This window comes from Nannospalax galili, unplaced genomic scaffold (genome assembly GCF_000622305.1).
Source record: "Nannospalax galili isolate Female #2095 unplaced genomic scaffold, S.galili_v1.0 scaffold648, whole genome shotgun sequence".
NCBI classification, from domain to species: Eukaryota; Metazoa; Chordata; class Mammalia; order Rodentia; family Spalacidae; genus Nannospalax; species Nannospalax galili.
In genome coordinates, this window is record NW_008360311.1 from 4,824,525 (window position 1) to 4,846,743 (window position 22,219).

A 22,219-nucleotide genomic window follows, 5' to 3' on the forward strand; every position below is an offset into this window, starting at 1 on the left:
ATTAATTTAATTAATTAAATAAATAAAAAAATTTTTAAAGGCAAAAAAAAAATTTTGGCTTTTTATTCAAACGTAAACAGGTTCTAGAATCTGTATCTACTAAAGACCATTGTACCATTGTACAAGGAGTCAAAAAGTTTTAACCAGTTCAAGAGAATCTAGTGAGAACAGCAGCCTCATAGATCTGTGACTCATCTTCACAAATCTGGAATATTGAAATAAATGAACAAATTGGGAACAAACTGGTTTGGGAGCAGAGGAGGGAAGAAAGATTAGTTGACCCATCTATGACAGGACATAATTTGCCTGTCTATAAATAAGAATGATTTTGCATTGTTATCCATCTGTTAAAATTGTCAGAGTTCTCCCAAAAGACAAGGACGTATAATCAGGTGACTTGAGGGAGTGTCCTCTAAGCATGCTTTAACTTCTGATGATTTCTCTACAAGGCCAACCCTTCAAATTCTGGTGGTTTGTTGTTTTGTTGTTTTTGTTCCCTGGCCAGGACCACTGATTTATGTATCCAACTCTTCTGTGTGTACGTGAGAAGAAGCTCTAAGAAAATATTAAGGACTTACATAAAAAATGTTACAGCCGCCAGGCGTGGTGGCACATGCCTTTAATCCCAGCACTTGGGAGGCAGAGGTAGGCGGATCTCTGTGAGTTCAAGGCCAGCCTGGTCTACATAGTGAGTTCCAGGACAGCTGGGGCTACAGGGAGACCCTGTCTCAAAAAGACAAAAAAAAAAAAAAAAAAGTTACAGCCGTACTTACAGTGTTCACATGGAATTGAAGAGGTTTGTGTGTTGTGTGATTTCTGGCCACATTGCAGCCTTCACCATCATCCACCTTACACCATTATCACAGGGCCTTTCTTAAGTAATTTCATGGCTGATTTCTAGGAATTCTAAATTCACAATATGCACGCTGACCCAGACAAAGAACTAGAGGAACTGGGGCTTGGAAAGATGGTTCGGCAGTTAAGAGCACTTGCTGTGAAATCATAAGGATCAGAATTTGGATCCCAGTATCTACCTAACAAGCTGGGCCTTCTGTACACTCCTGTGACGACAGCCCTGAGGAGAGCAGAGACAGAAGGATTGCTGGCGCTTGCTGGTTTTCAGCCTAGAGGAGAAAACATCAGCCCCAGGTTCAGGGAGAGACCCTGCCTCAAAGTGTTATGGACAAATTCTTTGAATGGCTAAGAGACCAGGAGAGAGTTGGAGTATCTTTTACTTTATTGTATTTTTATGTGTATGAGTGTATTGCCTGTATGTGTGCAAGTGTACCCATGCTGTGCAATGCCTGCGGAGGTCAGAAGAGGCGTCAGATCCCCTGGAACTGGAGTTACAGATGGTTGTTAACTACCTTGTGGGTGCTGGGAACTGAACTTTGGTTTGCAAGAGCAGCCAGTGCTCTTAACTGCTGAGCCAGTAATCCCCAGCCATAATCTCTAGCCCCTATTTTTGTGGTTTTAAAAAAAATTTTATTACTTTTTTATGTGTATGAGTGTATTGCCTGCATGTATATAAATATACCCATGTCATGCAATCCACGGAGACCAAAGGAGGGCATCAGATTTTCTCTGAACTTTGGTTTGCTAGAGCAGCCAGTGCTCTTAACTGCTGAGCCAGTAATCCCCAGCCATAATCTCTAGCCCCTATTTTTGTGGTTTTAAAAAAAATTTTATTACTTTTTTATGTGTATGAGTGTATTGCCTGCATGTATATAAATATACCCATGTCATGCAATCCACGGAGACCAAAGGAGGGCATCAGATTTTCTGGAACTGGAGTTATCGATGGTCGTCCGCCACCATTTGGGTGCTGGTACCTAAACCTAGACCCTCTGCAAGAGCAGCCAGTGCTTTTAACTGTTGAGCATCTCTCCAGCCCTGTTTTTATGTTTTTTAAATAGGGTTTCACAGCCGGGTATGGCATGCCTTTAATTCCAGCACTTGGGAGGCAGAGGCAGGCAGATCTCTGTGAGTTCAAGGCCGGCCTGGTCTACATAGAGAATTCCAGGCCAGATGGGGCTACAGGGAGACCCTGACTCAAAAGACAATAATAAATAAATAAATAAATAAATAAATAAATAAATAAATAAATAGGGTCTCACTATGTAGCCTCAGTTGGCCTTACAGAGATCCACCTGCATAAAGGTGTGGGCCACCATGGACAGTTTGTTTTTTGTTTTGACAGACTCTGACTTTATTAGAACTCTCTGTAGCTCAGACTGGCCTCCAACCTGCAACCCTCCTGACTCAGCCTCCCAGGTGCTAGGATTACAAGTGTGTGTGTTCACAGCTGGTTCCCTTTTTTTTTTTTTTTTTTTTTTTTTTTTTTTTTTTTTTTTTTTTTTAGCTGTCCTGGAACTCACTATGTAGATCAGGGTGGCCTTGAACTCATAGACATCTGCCTGCCTCTGCCTCCTGAGTGTGGGATTAAAGGTGTGCACCACCACGCCTGGCCCTCCCTTTCCATTTTTAACCCTTAGAACATCAGCCACCACTGATGCTTCTTAAACTTACTTTCTTTCTTAATTTCAAAAAGTACCGCCTAGTGAACTGAGCCAGCAGGGGGTTTGTGACATTCTGGAAGGTACTTTCTGGCCTTGTTGCTATTCTAGAGTAAGGATCTTGAAAAAGCTCCATGAAAGATGGGGCTGCTCAGAAGACCGTCCTGCTTTCCAGATTTCTAGGCAACAGCAACTACACTTTTTTTTTCTTATCATTGTTTTTATTGAATTTTTGTGTATTTTATACAGAATATCTCAAACAATCTTAATCATTTTTATACCCCCATCTCCACCAGCACCCTTCCATGGTCGCCTCCCTGCCACTGGAACCCATATACTCTCATCCGATCCGTGTTGAGGCCCACTGTGTCAAGTCGGTGTCCCCAGATGTTCCCCAGTGGTCGCCCCCCTGCCACTGGAACCCATATACTCTCATCCGTGTTGAGGCCCACTGTGTCAAGTCGGTGTCCCCAGATGTTCCCCAGTGCAAGTGCATCCACTCGAGGTCTAGTCAGCCTTTCTAGAGTCCCTTCTTTTAGGACGATCAGCTCTTCCTCACCCAGCAGTAATCAGTTGCCAATATTTCTTCAGCTACAATTGGGGTCTGCTGTCCATTTCCCCAGTTCTGTGGTGGGTATTTGTCTGCCTGAGTTTGCATGGGACTCGTGTATGCTGACACCATTGCCATAGAATCATATGAGCAGGTTCCCAGGAGCTTGTAGGACTCTCTTTCCATATGGTCCTGCACCTCCTCCCTGGCTCTTACAATCTTTCTGCCCCCTCTTCCAAGATGGTCCCTGAGCCCTGGATGGGTGAAGTTTTATAAAGGGGTCCTGTCCAAGGACAGCATGCAGCAGACTCTTGATCTCTACACTTCGGCCATTTGTGACCTTTTGTGTTCCTGTCCCTCTGTTGCACGAAGGAGCTTCATTATTGAGAATTGAGAGATTCATTAGTGTCCTCCTCTTTACCCCTGTTCTATGTTCCATGTGCCTTAGGTTTAGGGGAGCAACTGCACTTTCTAAGAACCCATCACCCCTAAAGTCAGCGGGTCGGGCAAGTCTAGAGAACATCAAGCCCCACACAAAGTGGTGGAAACTTGAACTGCTCCAGAGAGTCTTGATTAGTGGATGGGCAGACAAGCAGCAGATTATTGAGGGAAATTAGGGACGTTCCAAGCACATCTTTGGCCTTTCAGTGTACAAACACTGGACTCTCCCTCACACTTTCCTTCAGGGCTGTGGTCAGAACTCTGAGCCAGCAGCCTTTGGTCTGATTTGAGATGACATTTCTGGTCTTATTGTACCAGAGAAGGTCATGCTAGAACACCCCAAGATGCAGATGAACCACCTCAAGGAGAGTCTGTCCTGAGCACAGCTGGGACTCAGGCTGCAAGCCCATCAAGTATGTCCCATCAAGCACAATGCCCCTGGCTGCAGATAGACAGTTGCTAAGGGTCATGCTGATGGTGACGTCCACAGGTTAGTGGCAACCAAGCTCATTTCTCTTGTCCCAACAGATAGAGTGGGACAACTTTACACAGGGGGCCTATAGTGATCAGTTTTCTACTAGCTCTGACCAGATACCTAGCAAACAGCAACTTAAGGGAAAAAGAGTTGATTTTGGCTCAGTTGAAGAAGGGATACAGGGGTCTGCCAGACAGCTTAATGGGCAAAGGCATTTGCTGCCAAGGCCAGTGACCTGAGTTCAATCCCTGAGAGCCACAAGGTGAAAGGGGAGAACCTATTCCCACAAGTTGTCTTCCCCACATGTGCATCAACCCCTCCTTCCAGAAACAAGTATAATTAAAAAGGATTTTTTTTAAAAGAAAGAATATCCACCTGGTAGGGAAGACACCACAGCAGGTGTGGGAAGCAGCTGCTCACATCTCATCTGCATCAGGAGGCCAAGCTTGATTCTCCTTTTCTGTCTGGAACCCCAGCCCACAGAATGGTGCTGCTCACATGGAGGGTGGACCTTCCCATCTCAAATAACCCAATCTAGAAACTCCCTCATAGACGTGAACAGAGGTACGTCTCCTAGGTGATTCTAAATCCTGCCATGTTGACAGGCACAGGGCTGGTTTCCAGATGGGCAGCCCTAAAAAGTTCCCACGCCTGCAGGCTTGGGGGCAGTATTGTGATTCTGATCTTGACCACAACTCCTCACAAAAGTCATGCCCATTTCTAGCAGCTTCTGTTCTGCTCCAGCCTCTGCAGGGGTGAGACCTGGTTCAGAGCACACGTATCCCCACTATCTCCCTTTGTCCGTCCTCCCTTCCCTCTCTTCCTCCTCTCCTTCCCCATTTTGACTTCTGTTTCTTTCCTCTCTCTCTTAAAAGCCTTCTCATGAGGCACAGATGACCCCACCAGGACTTCTTGAGTAAGGAGGGAACAAAGGCCTGTCACTGAGTGTTGGGACCGCCCCTTTACTCTCAGCTCTAGCGGGGGCAGAAGCCACAGCCTCCTGTCAGTAAATACACCCCACCAGGGCTGCAGAGACCCCCATCATTGATGGGAAAGAGAAGGACTTTCAAGTCTCACTTTCCTGTCCCTTAGAGTCATTGTTCTTGACAAGGTTCTAGGCCAAAACTGGGGTCTGATTCAGGGATGGAAACCCCAAGCTTTTCAAGGCTAGTCTGGTACAATACAGGGCAGGACTGCGGACAGGAAGTTGTGTGGCTGTGTGGGTGTGAGGGAAGGACTTCCTCCCTCTCTGACACTTTCAGTGCTGCAGGACCTTGCTCAGCAGCCTTCCTTCCCCCAAGCTCAGCCAGCAATCTTCAGGCCTCGTGCTAGATGCCTGGTCCAAGCAGCAAGGTAAATCAGTCCTCAGCCTGTGTCTGTAATCCCTGACCTATGCAGGACTTACACTTCTTCAGGGGAGAGCTAGCTCAGCGAGAGTTTTATTTTCAGAACTCCAGCTATCTCAGAGGGATTCAGATCCCCGGCACCTTGGGCTACCCTCATCCTGACTCTCCCTCTCAAATCTCTGTTTAAAAAGCAGAGGCGGTCTGGCCCTGCAATTCAAACCCAACCCCGGTACTCTCCCTGGCACTAGAGAGGAAGTTCCATGAGTTCAGCAGTCAGTGAATAAAGTTACTGATAACAGATAGAGCACTTTGCATATTGGAGCTAAGTGAGTTGTCTGGGGATATTTAGGAAACAATCGACAGCACTTTAGATTAGCTCCAGGAAGGAGGAATACATTTCTGAACAGCTACACGGTGGAGCTCTCATTAAACAAGTCAAAATGGAGAAGAGAGGAGTGTTTGGAGGGAAGATGGGAGGATCACCAGCTCAGCTTGGAACACCTGCCGTGGATACCCTGGGAGATGTCCACAGACACCCATGAGGGATGAAGGTGTACAGGTCAGGAGAGTGCTGAGCAGGGCAGGGTTTTTCAGTCTAGATAGAGATAGTGAGAAAGGCTACAAGAAGAGGGGCTTTTACCCTGAGAAACAGGGGGAAGAGTGGACTGTAGAAGTTGATGTTTTTGCTACTGGGAAGCAAAGGAGGACGAGGCGGAGCTGTGCCTGATGCATTTTGCAACCAGAGCTTTTTGGTGACCTCTAGGCTGGCAGGTGTTAGGAGGTGAAGTAAAAGCTAGGTGTTATGCCAGAGACTGACGGTCACCAAACCCAAATCCTTCCTGCATCCCATGCCCCACTTCCTGACCGCCCTTATAACAGGTCACGTGTCGAGTTCTGGCCAATGACCTGGAGAAAGGATGATGCACTACCATCTCCTGATCCTAACCCTCCACTTCATGTTCCAAGCATCTTCTTCCCAGCTTGCGGATAGAGCAGATGAGGTGGTGACTGGGAGGCACAGAGCACACAGAAGGAACTTGGTCACTGGACGGTTACATGGAGTCGGCTTCTGTGAGGTCAAGCTGGACAGGGCTCAGGGAGAATCAGGACCAGCAAACATGAGCTCCTGATTAGCTGTGGAGTGTGGGTAGGAACAGTAGGGTCAGAACAGGCCAGCAGACAGTCCAGATAGCTAGATTTTAGAAGTTAGGTCACTAGGCTAGTCCAGGAACCCAGGATCAGGTCAAAGCAAGTCTCCCTACAGGACCAGGAAGTGCTGGAGTTGGCAAACAGCAGCAGCAGGACACCGGCATGCGTGAGATGCTGTGTTCACACTCACACAGGCTCCTGGGACTGAGCTCCTGAGTCCATTCCTCACAGACTGGCTTGGCTGGATTGTAGCCCTGGGAAGCCTACAAACAGCAGCAGCAGGACACTGGCATGTGTGAGATGCTGTGTTCACACTCACACAGGCTCCTGGGACTGGGCTCTTGAGTCCATTCCTCACAGACTGGCTTGGCTGGATTGTAGCCCTGGGAAGCCTCATGTGCCAGAGCATGTCACATTCAGCCACCAGCTGAACAGGAGCCTACCCACTCAGCTCCTTGCGGAGAGACTTTGACCTGGCCCCATGAGCTCAACAGGGCCCAGTCCTGACTAGTGCCTCCCCCTCTCGTCTGCAAACTGAAGGGGCAGATGGCCAGAATGAAGCCTTTCACCCAAGAAGGGCCGTAATCCATTTTCCTTTCTCTTTCCTTTCAGTCCTTCTTTCATTTTTTCTGTGCAATGTATGTATATGTGTCCATGTATGTCCATATATGTGTGTGTGTGTGTGTGTGTGTGTGTATATATATATATATTTGTGTGCATGTAGGTCCTTCCTTCCTTCCTTCCTTCCTTCCTTCCTTCCTTCCTTCCTTCCTTCCTTCCTTCCTTCCTTCCTTCCTTCCTTCCTTCCTTCCTTCCTTCCTTCCTTCCTTCCTTCCTTCCTTCCTTCCTTCCTTCCTTCCTTCCTTCCTTCCTTCCTTCCTTCCTTCCTTCCTTCCTTCCTTCCTTCCTTCCTTCCTTCCTTCCTTCCTTCCTTCCTTCCTTCCTTCCTTCCTTCCTTCCTTCCTTCCTTCCTTCCTTCCTTCCTTCCCTCCCTCCCTCCTTTTCTTTCTTCTGAGACAGGGTCTTTCACTGAACCTGGAGCTCACTGATTCACCAAGACTGACTGGCCAGCAAGCTCCAATGACCCTCCTCTCTCTGCCTCCCCCATGCTGAGGTTGCAGGTGTGTGCTGTGGGTGTCAGGCTTTTTGTTTTACACGGGTGCTGAGAGTTGGAACTCAGGTCCTCAGGCTTGAGTGGCAAGCATTTTACTGACTGAGCTGTCTCTCCCTTGGACCCCTTCCCCTTTTTTCCTCGTTCGTTTTTGTTTCTAACAATCTATATTACAGCAAAGCCTTTCCCTTTCAGGCCCACCCTCTTGTTCCCTCTCTAAAATGCCTCCCCCTTCCATAAAATTGAGGTTCCAGGGAGAAAGAGGAGGAGGCTGTAACAGCTTTCCCTCGGGGCCCATCTCACAGGCTCGGCTTTGATTTGACATCGTTCTGCCTTTTCTGTAAAAAAGTCAGACAGCACTTGGGAAAGAAACTATTCTTTTCATCTACCCACATATTTGTTTACTTAAGAAGGCAGATTTGTCCACTGATCTTCATCTACTTCACCAGAGGGTGACCCAGGTGTGCACGGAGCAGTTGGGAGAACCAATCAGGAACAGACTTCTTGGGGCTGGAGAAATAAATGATTAGAGGTTAACAGCATCTGCTGCTCTTGCAGAGAGGGGCAGAGTTCATTTCCCACACCCAAAACTTTCTGTAACTGCAGCTCCAGGGGACCCAACACCTTCTTCTGGCCTCCATGGGCACCTGCATGTATGTGTGCATACCAACACACACACACACACACACACACACACACACACACACACATACTCAAATAAAAAATGAAAAAAAGAAGGACGGACGGATTGGAGAGATTGCTTAGCAATTAGGAACACTTGCTGTTCTTGCAGAGGACCAGAGTTCAGTTGCCAGAACCCAACTGGCAGCTCACTACCATCTGTAACTCTGTATGGACATGATGCACATACAAACATGTAGGTAAACACTCATACACATGAAATTTAAAAGAAGGAAAGAAAAAGTATTCCACCTGGCTCAGTGAAGTCTAATTCCAGCACTTGAAAGGCTGAGATGGCAGGGGGGAATTTCTGTTAGTTCTAGGCCAGCATGGGCTACAGAGTGAGAAGTTGTCTCAAAAAATAAAAACAGGAGCCAGACGTGGTGGCTCACGCCTTTAATCCCAGCACTTCAGAGGCAGATGGGTCTCTGTAAGTTCAAGGCCAGCCTGGTCTACATAGGGAGTTCCAGGACAGCTGAGGCTACAGGGAGACCCTGTTTCAAAAAAATTTTTTAAAGTGAAAATAAAAACGCAGGTGTGGCCATGCATACACTGCAACTGCAGCATTAGCACTGGCTGCCCTTCAAGAGGACCCAGGTTTGATTCCCAGCGCTCACATGGTAGCTAACAACCGTCTCTAACTCCAGTTCTAGGGGATCTGATGCCCTTTTTCTGGCCTCTGTGGGCACTGCACGCACGTGGTGCACTTACATACATGCAGGCAACACACTCAGACACATAAAATAAAAATAATAAACAAATTTTAAAATTCCATGTCAGTCCTGAATGTCCTACGCTGGCTCAGATGGAAGGCTGTGTAACACGACACGGGCATGAGTCACATCCAGCTCCTATGGTGACCAAGCTGGGTCACAGACTTCTGGGAGTCTCAGGTGGCAGGGGAAGTCCCACTGCCTTATTCTCTGCCAGAGCCCCTAAGGGTGTCTCCCCATCTGCCATGGCTATGGCTGTGGGGGAGATAAGCAGGCGGGAGGAGCTACAAACCCAGGCAGAGGATGACCTTCCCAGAGGAGGAATGTACAGTGGCAGAAGTGGGATGGAGGACGTACAGCAGCTATCTTTATTATCCCAATTCTAGAGGAAAAGACCCTGCCTGAGGGCAGAACCTACTGTAGCTGCCAACGTGGGAGGCGTGAGGCGTGGCTCTTGAGGGTGAGTCTTCCGAAGGGGACCTTCTGGATCTGCCAAGATCCAGGGCTGAGTCAAGCACCCCTGGAGAGCCCTGCTGAGGCCAGGCTGGGGAGATCACAGCTGGCCCCAGGGGCCCCTGGACACTAGTGTGGAGGCAAACTCTCCCTCTCAGGTACACAAACAACCAAGGCTCTGGGCTGGACAGAGGAGGAGCGTGCCTGGGCGTCATCATGGCAGACAGCTGACCACAGGGTCCGGCCGAACCTGCACAAAGTTCATGGGGCAGAGCAGCAGGGGGCACATCTTCTCATGTTCCTTCAGCGCCTCACTCAGGTGCCGCAGCTCCTCCGTCAGCTTCGAGATCTCCCTGCGCAGCACTGCATTCTCCTGCTCCAAGCACTCATACTCCTGTTGAGAGAGAGGGATGGGAGAAGCCCAGGTAGAGGCACCTGCTGTGATCTCAGCGTTTGAGATGTGGCAGCAGGAGGGTCAAGAGTTCAAGGTCGACCTGAGCTACATAAGACCCCTCATTTTTGTTTTATCTTTATATATATATGTATATATATGGCCTTTTTGAGACAAGGTCTCCCTGTAGCCCCAGCTGGCCTGGAACTCACTATGTAGACCAGGCTGGCCTCGAACTCACAGAGATCTGCCTGCCTCTGCCTCCCGAGTGCTGGGATCAAAGACATGTGCCACCATGCCTGGCTCTTAAATATATTTTTAATTAATTATTTTAATTTTTATGTGTATGAGCAAGTGCCTGCATGTGTGTACATGCACCCATGTCATGCAATGCCAGGAAGATCAGAAGAAGGCATTGGATACCCTGGAGCTGGAGCTATGGTGATTGTTAGCATGTGGGTGCTGGGAATTGAACCTAGGTCCTCTGTAAGAGCAGCCAATGCTCTTGACCGCTGAGCCATCTCTCCAGCCCCATTTTTTCTTTATCTTGCAGCAGGATCTCACTATGAATCCCAGGCTAGCCTGGAACCTACTGTGTGTCTTTGGCTGGCTTCACACTTGTGATCCTCCTGTCTTCACCTCGGTGTACGAGGGCTACAGATGTGAACTGTGGTTGATCACCCTTGTGTTTACTGGCTCTGGTCTCTGTCCTCCCGTAAGAATGAAAGTCATGCACAGAGCTTTGTTTTTTGAATCAGTGTTATGGAAGTATAATTAACATGAAACATGTCTACTACATGTGTAATTCACTGAATGCCGACAAATGAGAACACCTGTTAACATACAGACTATTCCCATCACTCCAAAGTGGTCGTCCTATCCTCCTGTGTCAGCTCACCCCCAATGGCTGATCTGCTTTTGAAAGTCTTTGCTACAGTCATGACTTTCCCCCAAATATCTAGAACAGTACCCAGAAGATAGCATACATAGCATGTTTGTTGATTGCACTGATAAATGTGTGACGGTTCCTGTCATTTCTGAGCTGCTCGATCAAGACACTGTCCTTTGTACTGATCCAAAATTCCTCCCCTCCACATCCACCCATTGGGCTGGGCTGTACCTAGTCGAACCATACAGAGTGAATCCAATACTTTTCAACTTCAGTTCTTGAAATTTCAGGTGACAGCCCCATATTACTCCCCCTTAGGTGTTCTCTGAGCCCAACTCTGTCTGGCCTTCTGTGTTCATCATGCCAGGACCACCAGCCCCTCCGTCTTCCATCCATCCTCTCCATCCCCATCATCCGCATCACATATTCCAGGTTTCCAGACTCTGAGAAGATGAGATGTTACCCCCCAGAATGTAGGACCATGCAAAGGGCCGATGCTTGGCAGTGGCCTCCCTTTGTGGACCTAAGCCACTGGTGACTTCCCTGAGCTTGCAGAGGAAGGTTCCAACTGCATGAGCCGCTGTCTACAGTTGAGTGATCGTTAGAGCTTAAGGACGGGGCTTCCCCCGACCACCGAACCCTCTCTGTTCGTTATGTGCACCTCCAGTGTGTCGTATCATACTCTGCATCATCCAATAACTTGGTAAGCAGTTCTACTTATTCTGAGTCATTGACAACATACATGGGCCAGCAAGATGGCTCAGGAGGTAAAAGCACTTGCTGCCTAACCTGACTACCTGAGTTCAATCCCTGGGACTCACATGGTGGAAAGAGAGAACTGACTCTTGCAAGTTGTCCACACATATGCTCACACACAAACACACACAATAAATAAATGTAATTTTAAAAAATGTTTAAGTCTACAGTGGGGCAACTGCAAATCCCTCCAGGCCAAAGGTGGCCTTGAAATACCTCTAAGCTTCATTTCATGTCATTCCTATGGTTAGACACACCAGGCCCTTCCTGTGCTGAGGACCCAGCCTCATTACCCATCACACCTTGCTTACTAATATTTTTTAATAAACATCTGTACAGAAGCCTGAGCTGTTTATCACCCCCAAGGACACATGCACGTCCACAGCTTGACTCGTGTGATTCTCAACCCCACTGCCTCCCTCCTTCCCGCGGCCTAGCACGAGCATACCTCCCCCAGGAATGCCTCCCTATCACAGCACTACAGGTCCCACACTTTCCTTTTTTTATGTGTGCATATGAGTACATTGCCTGCATGTGGGTAAATGCACCCATGTTGTGCAATGCCTGTGGAGGTCAGAAGAAGGCATCAGATCCCCCGGAACTGGAGTTACAGATGGTTGTTAACCACCATGTGGGTGCTGGGACTTGAACCTGGGTCCTTTGCAAGAGCAGTCAGCGCTCTTACCCACTGAGCCCTCTCTCCAGCCCCGCAGGTCCCACACTTTTCTTGTGCCTTCCATTCCGTTTCATATCGTATGGGAGCTCTCATGTTACATAACGTCTCTCCTCAAAGACCAGCAATGCATAGTCCCTAGGAGTTTCCTCTGGCCGCTTCCAAACCCTCTCCTGAGGGTTCAGCCTCTGTGTGTGCAGCTGCTAGTCAGCCATGTCATGCTCTTTCTCCCTCACTAGGAATCTTTCTTTCAGGGCCCCCAGAGGGACTGCAGGCAGAGGCATCTCTGGAAGGCTCCCGGGGTGTTCTGGAACACTCTCCAGGGCCGCAGCCCTCCTTCCTTCTTCCAGCAGGCTGCCCTGGGTCAGCCTGACTCCACAAGAGCTATGGCCCTGTTCTGTCTTCCGTCTCCCTCCTTGCCAACCACCCCCAGTTCCTCATGATCTCTAGCCAGTTCTAGACTTGGAGTCCAAATTCAGTATACAGACCCAGCAACACAGCCACCCCCATGGAAGAGGAAGCTCTGGATGGAAGGCCAGGTGGAGGGCGAGGTATCATGGAAGGTTTGGAAGCTAAGTTCACACACACACACACACACACACACACACACACACACACACACAGGCGAGGTATCATGGAAGGTTTGGATGCTAAGTACACACACACACACACACACACACACACACCCATCACTCCGTCCTGCACCTTGAAATGCCTTTCACCTGCACGTGAGACAGATGGTAGAAATGAACAGTCCCAGCAGCAGGCTAACATTTTAACTAGACTACAAAGAACAGAAAGCTCTCACCTTTCTATAGTTATTCAGGCTGCTGCAAGATGCTTTGTCCTGGAGTTATGAGGAGTCCTGAGCCTAACTCCTTCCTGGCTCCACTGCTCTCCCCAGACCACTGCTCTGAATATCTTCAGTCTCCTGGCAAAAGCCCTTCACTTGCCTTCCCTGCAGAGTCTGGTCTCAGGAAGGCCCGCCCGCCCCCTCCCCTTGTCTGCCGTTTTCCATCATATGTGCAAAATGATGGATTTTGTCATGACATGTCTTAAAAACTTTGCTCTACTTACCTTCCCACCCCCTCTTTCACTGGCCCCCCTTCCTCTTCTCCACAGGGACTTTCTTTTCTGGGATTTAAGTTTTACTCAGAAGTCTGTCGAGGGACTTTTATTGATCTGGTAGGATATGAGGGAATTTAAAAAAAAAAAAAAGAAGTAAGACTATCTGGGTGAGAGGATGGAGAGATGATTCCATGGTTAAGAAAGCTTGCTGCTCTTCCAAAGACCTGAGTTCCATAGATCCATATACAGATACCCACACACATACATGCAATTTTTAAAAAGAAAATCTTTAAAAATTTAAAAAAAAGTTGGGCATGGTGATGCACGCCTTTAATCCCAGCCCTTGGGAAACAGAGGCAGAGGCAGGTGAATCTCTGAGTTTAAGGCCAACTTGGTCTACATAGCAAGTTCCAGGCCAGTTCAGGCTTAACGGGGAGACCTTATCTCAAAAAAATTTTTTTTAATTGAAAAAATATTCTGGTAAGACTAATCCTATAAAGAGGCCCTGGAAGGGAGGAAGAGGCCAGAGAACATTAAGCATAAGCAAAGACGAAAGAACGCAGCCGTTTCGTATTGAGGAGAAATGACTAGACGTCACCTAAACAAAAAGTAAGCAGAGGGGCTGGAGAGATGGCTCACTGGTTAGAGCACTGGCTGCTCTTGCACAGGACCTGGGTTCGATTCCCAGCACCTACATGTTGGCTAACAACTATCCCTAACTCCAGTTCCAGGGGATCCGATGCCCTCTTCTGACCTCCAGGGGCATTGCATGACACAGATGCACTTACACACATGCAGGGAATACACTCATGCACATAAAAATAATTACATATGATATTTTTAAAAAGTAAGCAGGGTGCATCAAAGTCATTGCTATTTTGGAAGCAATAAGCAATCTACCTCCTATCCTGTGGAGGGTGCTAGGTTTCCTTGGCTAAGGGAGCTTCAGGGGGTACTGTGCTCCGTCCCCACCCCCACCATCCAAGTCTCACTTTCAAAGCAAAGATCTGAAAACCAGAGGCCAAAGAATCACTGCAAATCCCAGGTCAGCCTCAAACATTAAGATGCTTGGCCTAGGGATCTGGCTCAGTTAGTACACTGCTTGTCTAGCACACCTGAAGCCCTGGGCTCAATCCCCCAAACACATAAAACTGGGTGTGTACTTGAAATCCCAGCATTCCTGGAGGCAGCAGGATCAGAAATTCAAGGTCATCCTCAACTACCTAGCAAGATGAGGTCAGCCCTGGTCATGGGAGACCTTGTCTATAAGGATTTGAGGATGTCGATGTGGGTGTCTGGGTGATCTTGCACCCACTGGGCAAAGCCATAGATGCTGCTCAGAGTCCTTCAGGGCACAGTGCAGTCCCCTTCCCCCTCTGCAAGGTACACAGCACAGAGCCCCAAGGTCAACAGCGCTGAGGTTGAGAAAGTTTGTCCTGGGCACCTCAGACATGCTGTCTGAGGAACTCAGGGCCAGGGCTGGACCAGAGTGAGGACTAGAAGATTAGCTGACGTGAGTTCCAGGGAGCAGGCAATGGTGCAGGCGTGAAGAGAAGGATCAGGAAAGGCCATGAGGAGGAGACCCTACTTCACAAGTGGGACCACTGAAGCTCTGTGAGGCGGGCCCAGAGACCCACCCAGAGTCTCCCCAATGTCAGGGCCAACCATAACTCTCAGGCAGTATCACAATTTTGCTTTCAGTTGGCAGTGTCTAGGCCCAAATTTCCCCACAGTGGTTACCAGAAGTGAGAGCTCAGGACTGCAGAGTTGGTCTATTCCCAAGCCTTAAACAGATACACTTCCCAGCAGATAAATGCTGTCACCAGAAAAGGCTGTACAAATTAGTGTCATAATCAGTTTCTAAACCAAGTGGGTACTGTCACCCCAGCGTTCTCTTAGAACATGCAATATCTGAAAACCCACGGCAACACTTACCACAGTCGTATTGCCCAAGTCATTTGTCAATTTGTGACATTTAGAGCTCTTGAGGGTGCCATGGCTCCATCCTCATCTGACTCAAAGTTCTTTTTCAGTCTGACATCTTTGAGGGCCTGGTCACATCAGTCTGACCCATTTCTAAGCCACCCCAGGGCTTCCCTTTGGTTCCCATCTGGGAATGGGAACTCAACCTGCATCTGATGTTCAGAATCCCATGAGAAATGTGAACTGAGGGTCACAGACACGTCTCAGCAACCATGACCTGAGGGAAATTCCTAGGAGTCAGCCAGCCCAGTCCCTTCCTCCCACTGGTTGGCTTCCTCTATCTTGAGGGACAGCCATTGGCTTTGGTGATGGAGGACAGGGAGAGGAGGAAAATGGCCAAGAAACTCATGAGCGTGGGTGTTGGGGGTGACAGGGGCTCTGGGACTGGGGTGTGTTAATGAGGTGAGCAGAAGAGAGAAGTGGCCTTGTAAGTAAGTTGTAAGTTGTGCTGCAAACAGTCTCCTCAGTGGTAATCAAGGAGACAAGCACAGACCCAGAGCTACTGTGATATTCAGGCTTCCCTGCACCTCAGGAGGGAGGAGAGGATGAGGGGTGCCCTGGTTATGGGCCACTCCCTGAGGAGGTCAGGCTACCAGGTGGAGCTGGCTTCTCCCTAGGGGTGATGTTTCCACACATGGTGCCTTTCCTCAGCCTAGATGCATCCGGGGAGCCCCACAGGTCCTGAGGGCTTCCTTCCGTGACCCACGGCAGTGTGCAAAGTGCTCCATGCTCCACCACTAGAGCACAGTGACAGTACTTTTAAAAAATTGCTATTTTTATTTTATGTGTATGAGTGTATTGTTGGCATTAAGTCTATCCATGTTGTGCAGTGCCCATGGGGATCAGAAGAAGGCATCAAATTCCCCTGGAGCTGGAGTTACGAACGGTTATTAGCTGCCATATGGGTGCTGGGAATTGAACCCGGGTCCTAGTCATCTCTCCAGCCCGGGTGATAGTACTCTTTACTCCATTTTTAACCAGTACCCTACCTCTAGGATGTAGATTTAGTCATTCACCAACCTACCATCCAACTGTCAGCCACTCAGTGTTGAGATTCCCCATAATTGTGGCGTCCTCCTGGAAGGAGGCTGGGAAGCCACCAGGAGGGACTCATCACAGGGTCCTTGGGCCCTGAGATGACACCATCCTTGCTCTTCAGAAAGTCTGGGATGTATTCCCATTGTCCTAGGCCAGCTGTTCACCTCCTCATGCCGTCTGTGACTAGTGATTCTTGGTGTAACTAATGAGGGTAAAACAAGGGCTGTAGCTCTGGGGTCTGTGTACAGATGCAGCCGCCGTCCTGACCTCCTTGATGCTGTTTCTCAGCAAAGTTGGCTCTGCAGAGGTCTGCTAGGGTATGGTTCCTGTCCCGGGTGTCTAGCCTCAGAGAAGAAGAGAAGTGTCCTTCCCTGAGGGCAATGGACTTCAGTTCAGTTTGTCCAGTTCTGGGCCACACGGCTACTAGGCAGAACAGACTAGGGCCCTGTGGAAGGGCCCTCTGCCCGTGGATTTAGACGAGACCCAGCAGCAGTGAATGAAGTACCACCCTGAGATCCTGGTTCACTTGGTTCACAACAACCACAGACACTGCGAGAGCCAGCGACCCTCTGGGTGCCCTTTCTTGGCACTCATGAGGTTATGAGGACATCTGTTATCTTCTGTGGCAGGCAGAACAACGTTGGGACCTGTGACTATGGACCTTATAAGTAAAGGGCTTTGCAGATGAGACTAGGAAGCATGCAGCAGGGGAGATTACCCACGCAAGTCCGATGGTACCAGGAAAGCCTTCAAGTCAGGAGAGAGAGGAGGAGACGTGACAAAGAGACCAGCATTAAGAAAGCACGAGAAAGACTCAACTGGCCACTGCTGGCTTTGAAGATGGAAAGGGACCACAAGCCAAGGAGCAAAGAACCTTCTAGAAGCTGGAAAAAGCAAAGAAATGGGTTTTCTCTAGAGCCCAAAGAAGGAACACAGCCCTGTTGACACCTTGATTTCATTGCAGGGGATGCATTTTGCATGGCCAACACTGGAGGACGATATATTTGCTGGAATTTGTTACAGCAGCCGTATGGAACTAACACACTTTCCTTGGGACATCCTTGGTGTCTCAAGGACACTCATAAGGTCTTCCTGGTCTCTTTATTACGTAACAGCAATCAATGCCTTGCTCGCAGGAGTACTTAATATATATTTCATAAATGGATCTACTAGACCTTGCTCTATGAAAAATCTCAGTCACCTCTGCACACATAATCATGCAGAACTTACAACCGATAACGCACCTGGCTTGGACTAGAAGTTTCTTGAGAATGAGAGCCCTGGCTGTCCAGTGTGCACATATGATCTGAAGCCAGGAGTATGACTGGCCCCTTCTGGAGGCTTCTTGGCAACGTAAGCTAAAGCCACAAACCTTGGGAACAAGAGGGAAGGAAGGAGGCAAAGGACACTGTGATCCTTCTGTGGAAATTTTATAGAATTGTGGTATCGGGGTGGCCTTCTCTGAAGCCCCTCTAGACACCTTAGTCTCTAAGCCTCAGCCCTCCTGATTCCAGGAAAGAATCTGACACCTTTCATATATGCCACGCTGTGGATTTCTATCAGTGAGTCACACCTCCCTGGAGTATCTGCCTTCTAAATGTGTTCTGTTCATGGTTAGGGAGTTTTCAGACTGCCTTCCCCTCTCCTCCAAACAACCGAATCTCTGAGCTGTCAAAGGCCTGACTGGTCTCAGGGAAACAATTCATGGCAAGAGAGCAGGAGGGCGCCGAATGGCAGGAGAGAGCTAAACAGAACCTTTAATTGTGCACGCCACCCCATGCCCAGTTGAGAGTATGGAACCTTCAGCAATTCCTCACCAGCTCCTGATGGGAAGCAGTCCCCATGTCCTGGCTGTGGGGTTATGCGGATTTATACGTATCAGTCAAGGAGAACAGAATCACGCAGGGTAAATCCCAGTGCTGTAGCTGAAAGTACCCTCCACTGATGTGTTGAAAACTTGGTGCCCAAAACAGCAATGTTAGGAAGGAGGACCCGGGGAGGGGATTAGTCACAGATGCTATGTGGGTTATGGAGGAAGTGAGTGGCTGTTTACAGAAACAGTATCACTGATGTGCCGATCCATCTGGTCATCGATGTCCTCACACAACCTGAAACTTCACCAGACGCTGAGCAGACACTGCACAGATGCCAGCCATGGTTTATGTTTCCAAACCCTGAGAACCCTGAGCCAAATAAGCTCTTCTTTATCAATGACCCAATCTGTGGTATTCAGTTGTAGAGACAGAAAACAGATACCAGGCTCCGGATCTGAGTGATAAGCACTGGTGAGCGCCATTAGCTACCACACAGAGATCTTGTGAAGAGAAAGTCTCAGGGTGAACAGACCACATTCTGTCATGAACATGGGGCATCAGAGGAGACTGCGGCACAGCCCTCTGGAGACACCTAAGGAGAAGGTAAAGTCATGGTGTCTGGGACAGGAGGCCTGCCTGGAGTGAGGGCCTGTTCCGAGTCGATGTCAGGAAGACAGGTTACTAGGAAAATCTACCATAGCAAGATGAAAAGAGTAGAGTCTGAAACCTTAATTAATACCAACATTTAAGAAAACAGACCAAGAAGAAGGGGAAGAGGTGGTTAAGAGGAAAGAAGAGGAGAAGGAGGAGGGGGAGGAGGAGGGACACACACCTGTAATCACAGCACTCAGCAGGACTGAGGCAGGACTGAGAATCAGCTCAGCTGAACTACATGGTGGGATCTCAAAAATAAATTATACCAAAAAAGAAAACAGATGTAGAAATGCTAACAAGCAGGGCAAACAAGAGGTAAGGGTGTGAACTACGACTTTGATCCTAGATCGAGAAAGATAAGGCCAGGGTTGCTGAATGTTCCAGCAAGGTGAAGAAGGGACCTAGAAGGTCTGGGAAGGCAGCGCTGGACCCTGAGGCCCCAGGGGGCTTCTGCAGGCCTGTGTGCACTGTGGGGGTGGAGCTAAGGCGCAGGAATGAAATCAGAGGATAAACAGGAACTGGGGACAGAGACAGCAGACAGAAGCTACTTTTTCATTTTGAGTGCTGGGGATCCAATCCAGGACCCCGTGCACATTAGGCAAGCTCTCCCCCTCTGAGCTACATCAGCAGCTGTGAGGTGCTATTTTCAAGATGCGTGGGATGGGGCAAGAACTCGGACGGGAATCAGGAGCAACAAGAGGCATTTTGTTTTGTTTGTTTTTACTTTCGGTCAAGCCAGGGCCTTATGAACCCCAGACTGGCCCTAAACTTGCTATTAATACATAGCCAAGGACTGCCTGGAACTCCGGATCCTCCTGCCTCTTCTATACAAGTGCCACCACACCTTTCTTTTATTCTTTAGCTAAAATATTTTTAAAATAGGGCCTCATGTATCCCAGGCTGACCTCAAAGTCACTAAGGAGGAGCCTAAACTTCTGAGTCTTCTGCCTCTAATGCCCGCATAGTAGGATTACAGGCATGCACGCCATGCTTAGTGCCGGGGTGCTGTGGGTGAAACCCCGAGCTTCTTTGTGCATGCTAGGCAAGCACTCTACCAACTGCACTACATCCCAGCTCTTTACGTTGTTGCTGTTGTTATTATTATCATTATTACTAAGGGCCTTTCTATATAGCCCAAACTGGCCTCAGACTAGGCACCCTCTTGCCTCCACCTCCCTCAGTGCTGAGATTACAGGTGCAACACTGCCACACCCAACTTTTGTTTGGTTCCAGAATGAAAGAAAGTTGAATGTGGGAAGCCCCGGGGGCAGTGTTGAAAGGAAGAGGCCCATGAATGAAAGCAGAACAGTCTGCTGGAAAGACCCACCAGAATTAGATGTGTGCACGACTGGTGATGAGGACGGCGATGTCACCACACACACACTCACAGGATGGCCCTTCCCCGTGGGTCTCCTGCGGCCCTGCCGTGACCACAGCTCACCTCGTGGAGTTTGTCGGCCCTCTGAGTCTGCTTCTTCCGACTTCTCTGCGCAGCAACCCGGTTTTTCTCTCTCCTCCGAACCTTCCTGTCGTCATCTTCAGGGCTCTGGGGATGACGTTGTGAGAATGAGATGCTGAGGACGCTCACCCTCTTCTCACTGTGTTTCTCTCCCGGAGCTCCACTGCTTCATCTGCAGCCATGGGCAGCCCACCCGCACCCCCGTGGGCTACTGATGGCCCTTATTAAGGGGCACCCACTCTGTGTGGGGCTCTGTTTTGTGTTAATACCCACACCTGCCCTGAGATGTGCAGCATAGTGACTGTCATTTTATTTTATTTTTTTATTTTATTTATTATTTTTATGTGTATGCATGTATTGCCTGTGTGTAGGTAAGTGCACCAGTGTCTTGCAATGCCGGCAGAGGACAGAAGAGGCTGTCGGAGTCCCTGGAACTGGAGTTAAGGACAGTTGTTAGCTGCCATGTGGGTGCTGGGATTCGAACCCAGGTCTTCTGCGAGAACATCCAGTGTTCTTAACCACTGAGCCATCGCTCCAGTCCCATGACCATCATTTTAAAAAATGAGGAATAAGAAGCCTAGGGTGTATCTCAGTGGTACTCCGTTTGTAGGGGATACGTGAGGCCCTGAGTTTAATACCCAGGACCACAAAAAATAAAAATAATAAGAGATGAGGAAAAAGAAACTCAGCTAGGTTAAGGAACTGGCTCCAGGTATCATAGCTGGTATGGGGGTGAGTGGGAAGTGGAACTCAGGTCTGCTGGTCTCCAAACCAACTTCACAAACCTCTACCCCACAGGGTGTGTGCCTAGAAGAGCTGCGGTGTTGGTCTGCTCATCTGAGCGGGAAAGCCGGGGGTATTCGCTCTCTGGAACTTGCTGTGTGCCAGCCTTTATACTACCACACACTAGCAAGTCCTTCTGAAACGGTGTGCAAACCATAATTATGCATCCATTACTAATTGCAACCACATAACTGGCATCATGCAGAATGATCTGGAGCAGCAACCACAAAGTGCTTATTTGAACAGCGCTTAGCTGACATTTTCTTTCAGAGTTCAGGGTGATTTCGAACACAAATTTATGATGCCTCTTGAAAGCTCTTAGCTGTCTGTGAGATTTAACTAAATAGCGTCAAAATTTTTCAAGAGGTAACATGATGAGGCAGGCAGAAAAATATACCTGCCAGAGGGAAAGCAGTTAGCACACTGGAAAGGACAGTAGGATTTGCTTTCCAGAACTCCATGAGAAGGTTGCTGGGCTGGGAACGGTGCTCAGTGGTCCAGCCCTTGTCTTGCCTGTGTGAGGCCCAGGGTATAATTCCCAGAGCCACAGTAAAACCCACAGATTGGTTTACAAGACAGTTATTAATTTTAATGGAGGGAAAATACCCATAACCCAAAAATTATATTTTGGGGTTGGAAGGATGACTCAGTGGTTGAGAGAGAGTGCTACTGCTCTTTCAGAGGACCCAAGTTCGGTTCCCAGCGCCCAGCATCCACCTTCAGCTGTCCACAGTCACCTCTAAGTGAAGCTCCAGGAGCTTAGATGCCTCTGGCTTCTGAGAGGCACCTGTATTCATGTGTGCATGCCCCTACCCCAGTATACACACAATTAAAAATAAAAAGAAGAAAAATTTAAACTTAGCCAGGCGTGGTGGCGCATGCCTTTAATCCTAGCACTTGGGAGGCAGAGGCAAAAACATTTAAACTTAGCCAGGCGTGGTGGCGTATGCCTTTAATCCCAGCACTTGGGAGGCAGAGGCAGGCGGATCTTTGTGAGTTCAGGGCCAGCCTGGTCTACATAGTGAGTTCCAGGACAGCTGGGGCTACAGGGAGACCCTGTCTCAAAAAGACAAAAGAAAAAAAATTTTTTTAACTTATATTTTTAGTTATTATTTATTTGATCTTGTATTCCAAGTAAAAATGATACATAACTCAAGTTGCTGTGGCAAAGAATTACCAAGAACGTAAGGCGTCAGTCTTTAAAAATAAAAGTTTCATTTGGGCTTGGTGGCATACGCCTGTAGTCCCAGCACTTGGGAGGCAGAGGCAGGCGGAT

At 48.5% G+C, this 22,219-nt stretch overlaps 1 protein-coding gene across 1 annotated transcript in view; it reads right to left on the reverse strand.

The window, feature by feature from the left end:
• Positions 1-9,346: 9,346 nt before the first annotated feature.
• Batf3 (basic leucine zipper ATF-like transcription factor 3) overlaps positions 9,347-22,219 on the reverse strand; it is a 14,475-nt gene continuing 1,602 nt past the window's right edge. The window contains exons 2-3 of the mRNA XM_008824831.3: positions 20,143-20,247; positions 9,347-9,829 (exon numbers count right to left, since the gene is read on the reverse strand). Of these exons, the coding sequence (XP_008823053.1) occupies positions 9,650-9,829; positions 20,143-20,247 (285 nt within the window). The 3' untranslated portion in view covers positions 9,347-9,649. The remainder of the gene's footprint in view (positions 9,830-20,142; positions 20,248-22,219) is intronic.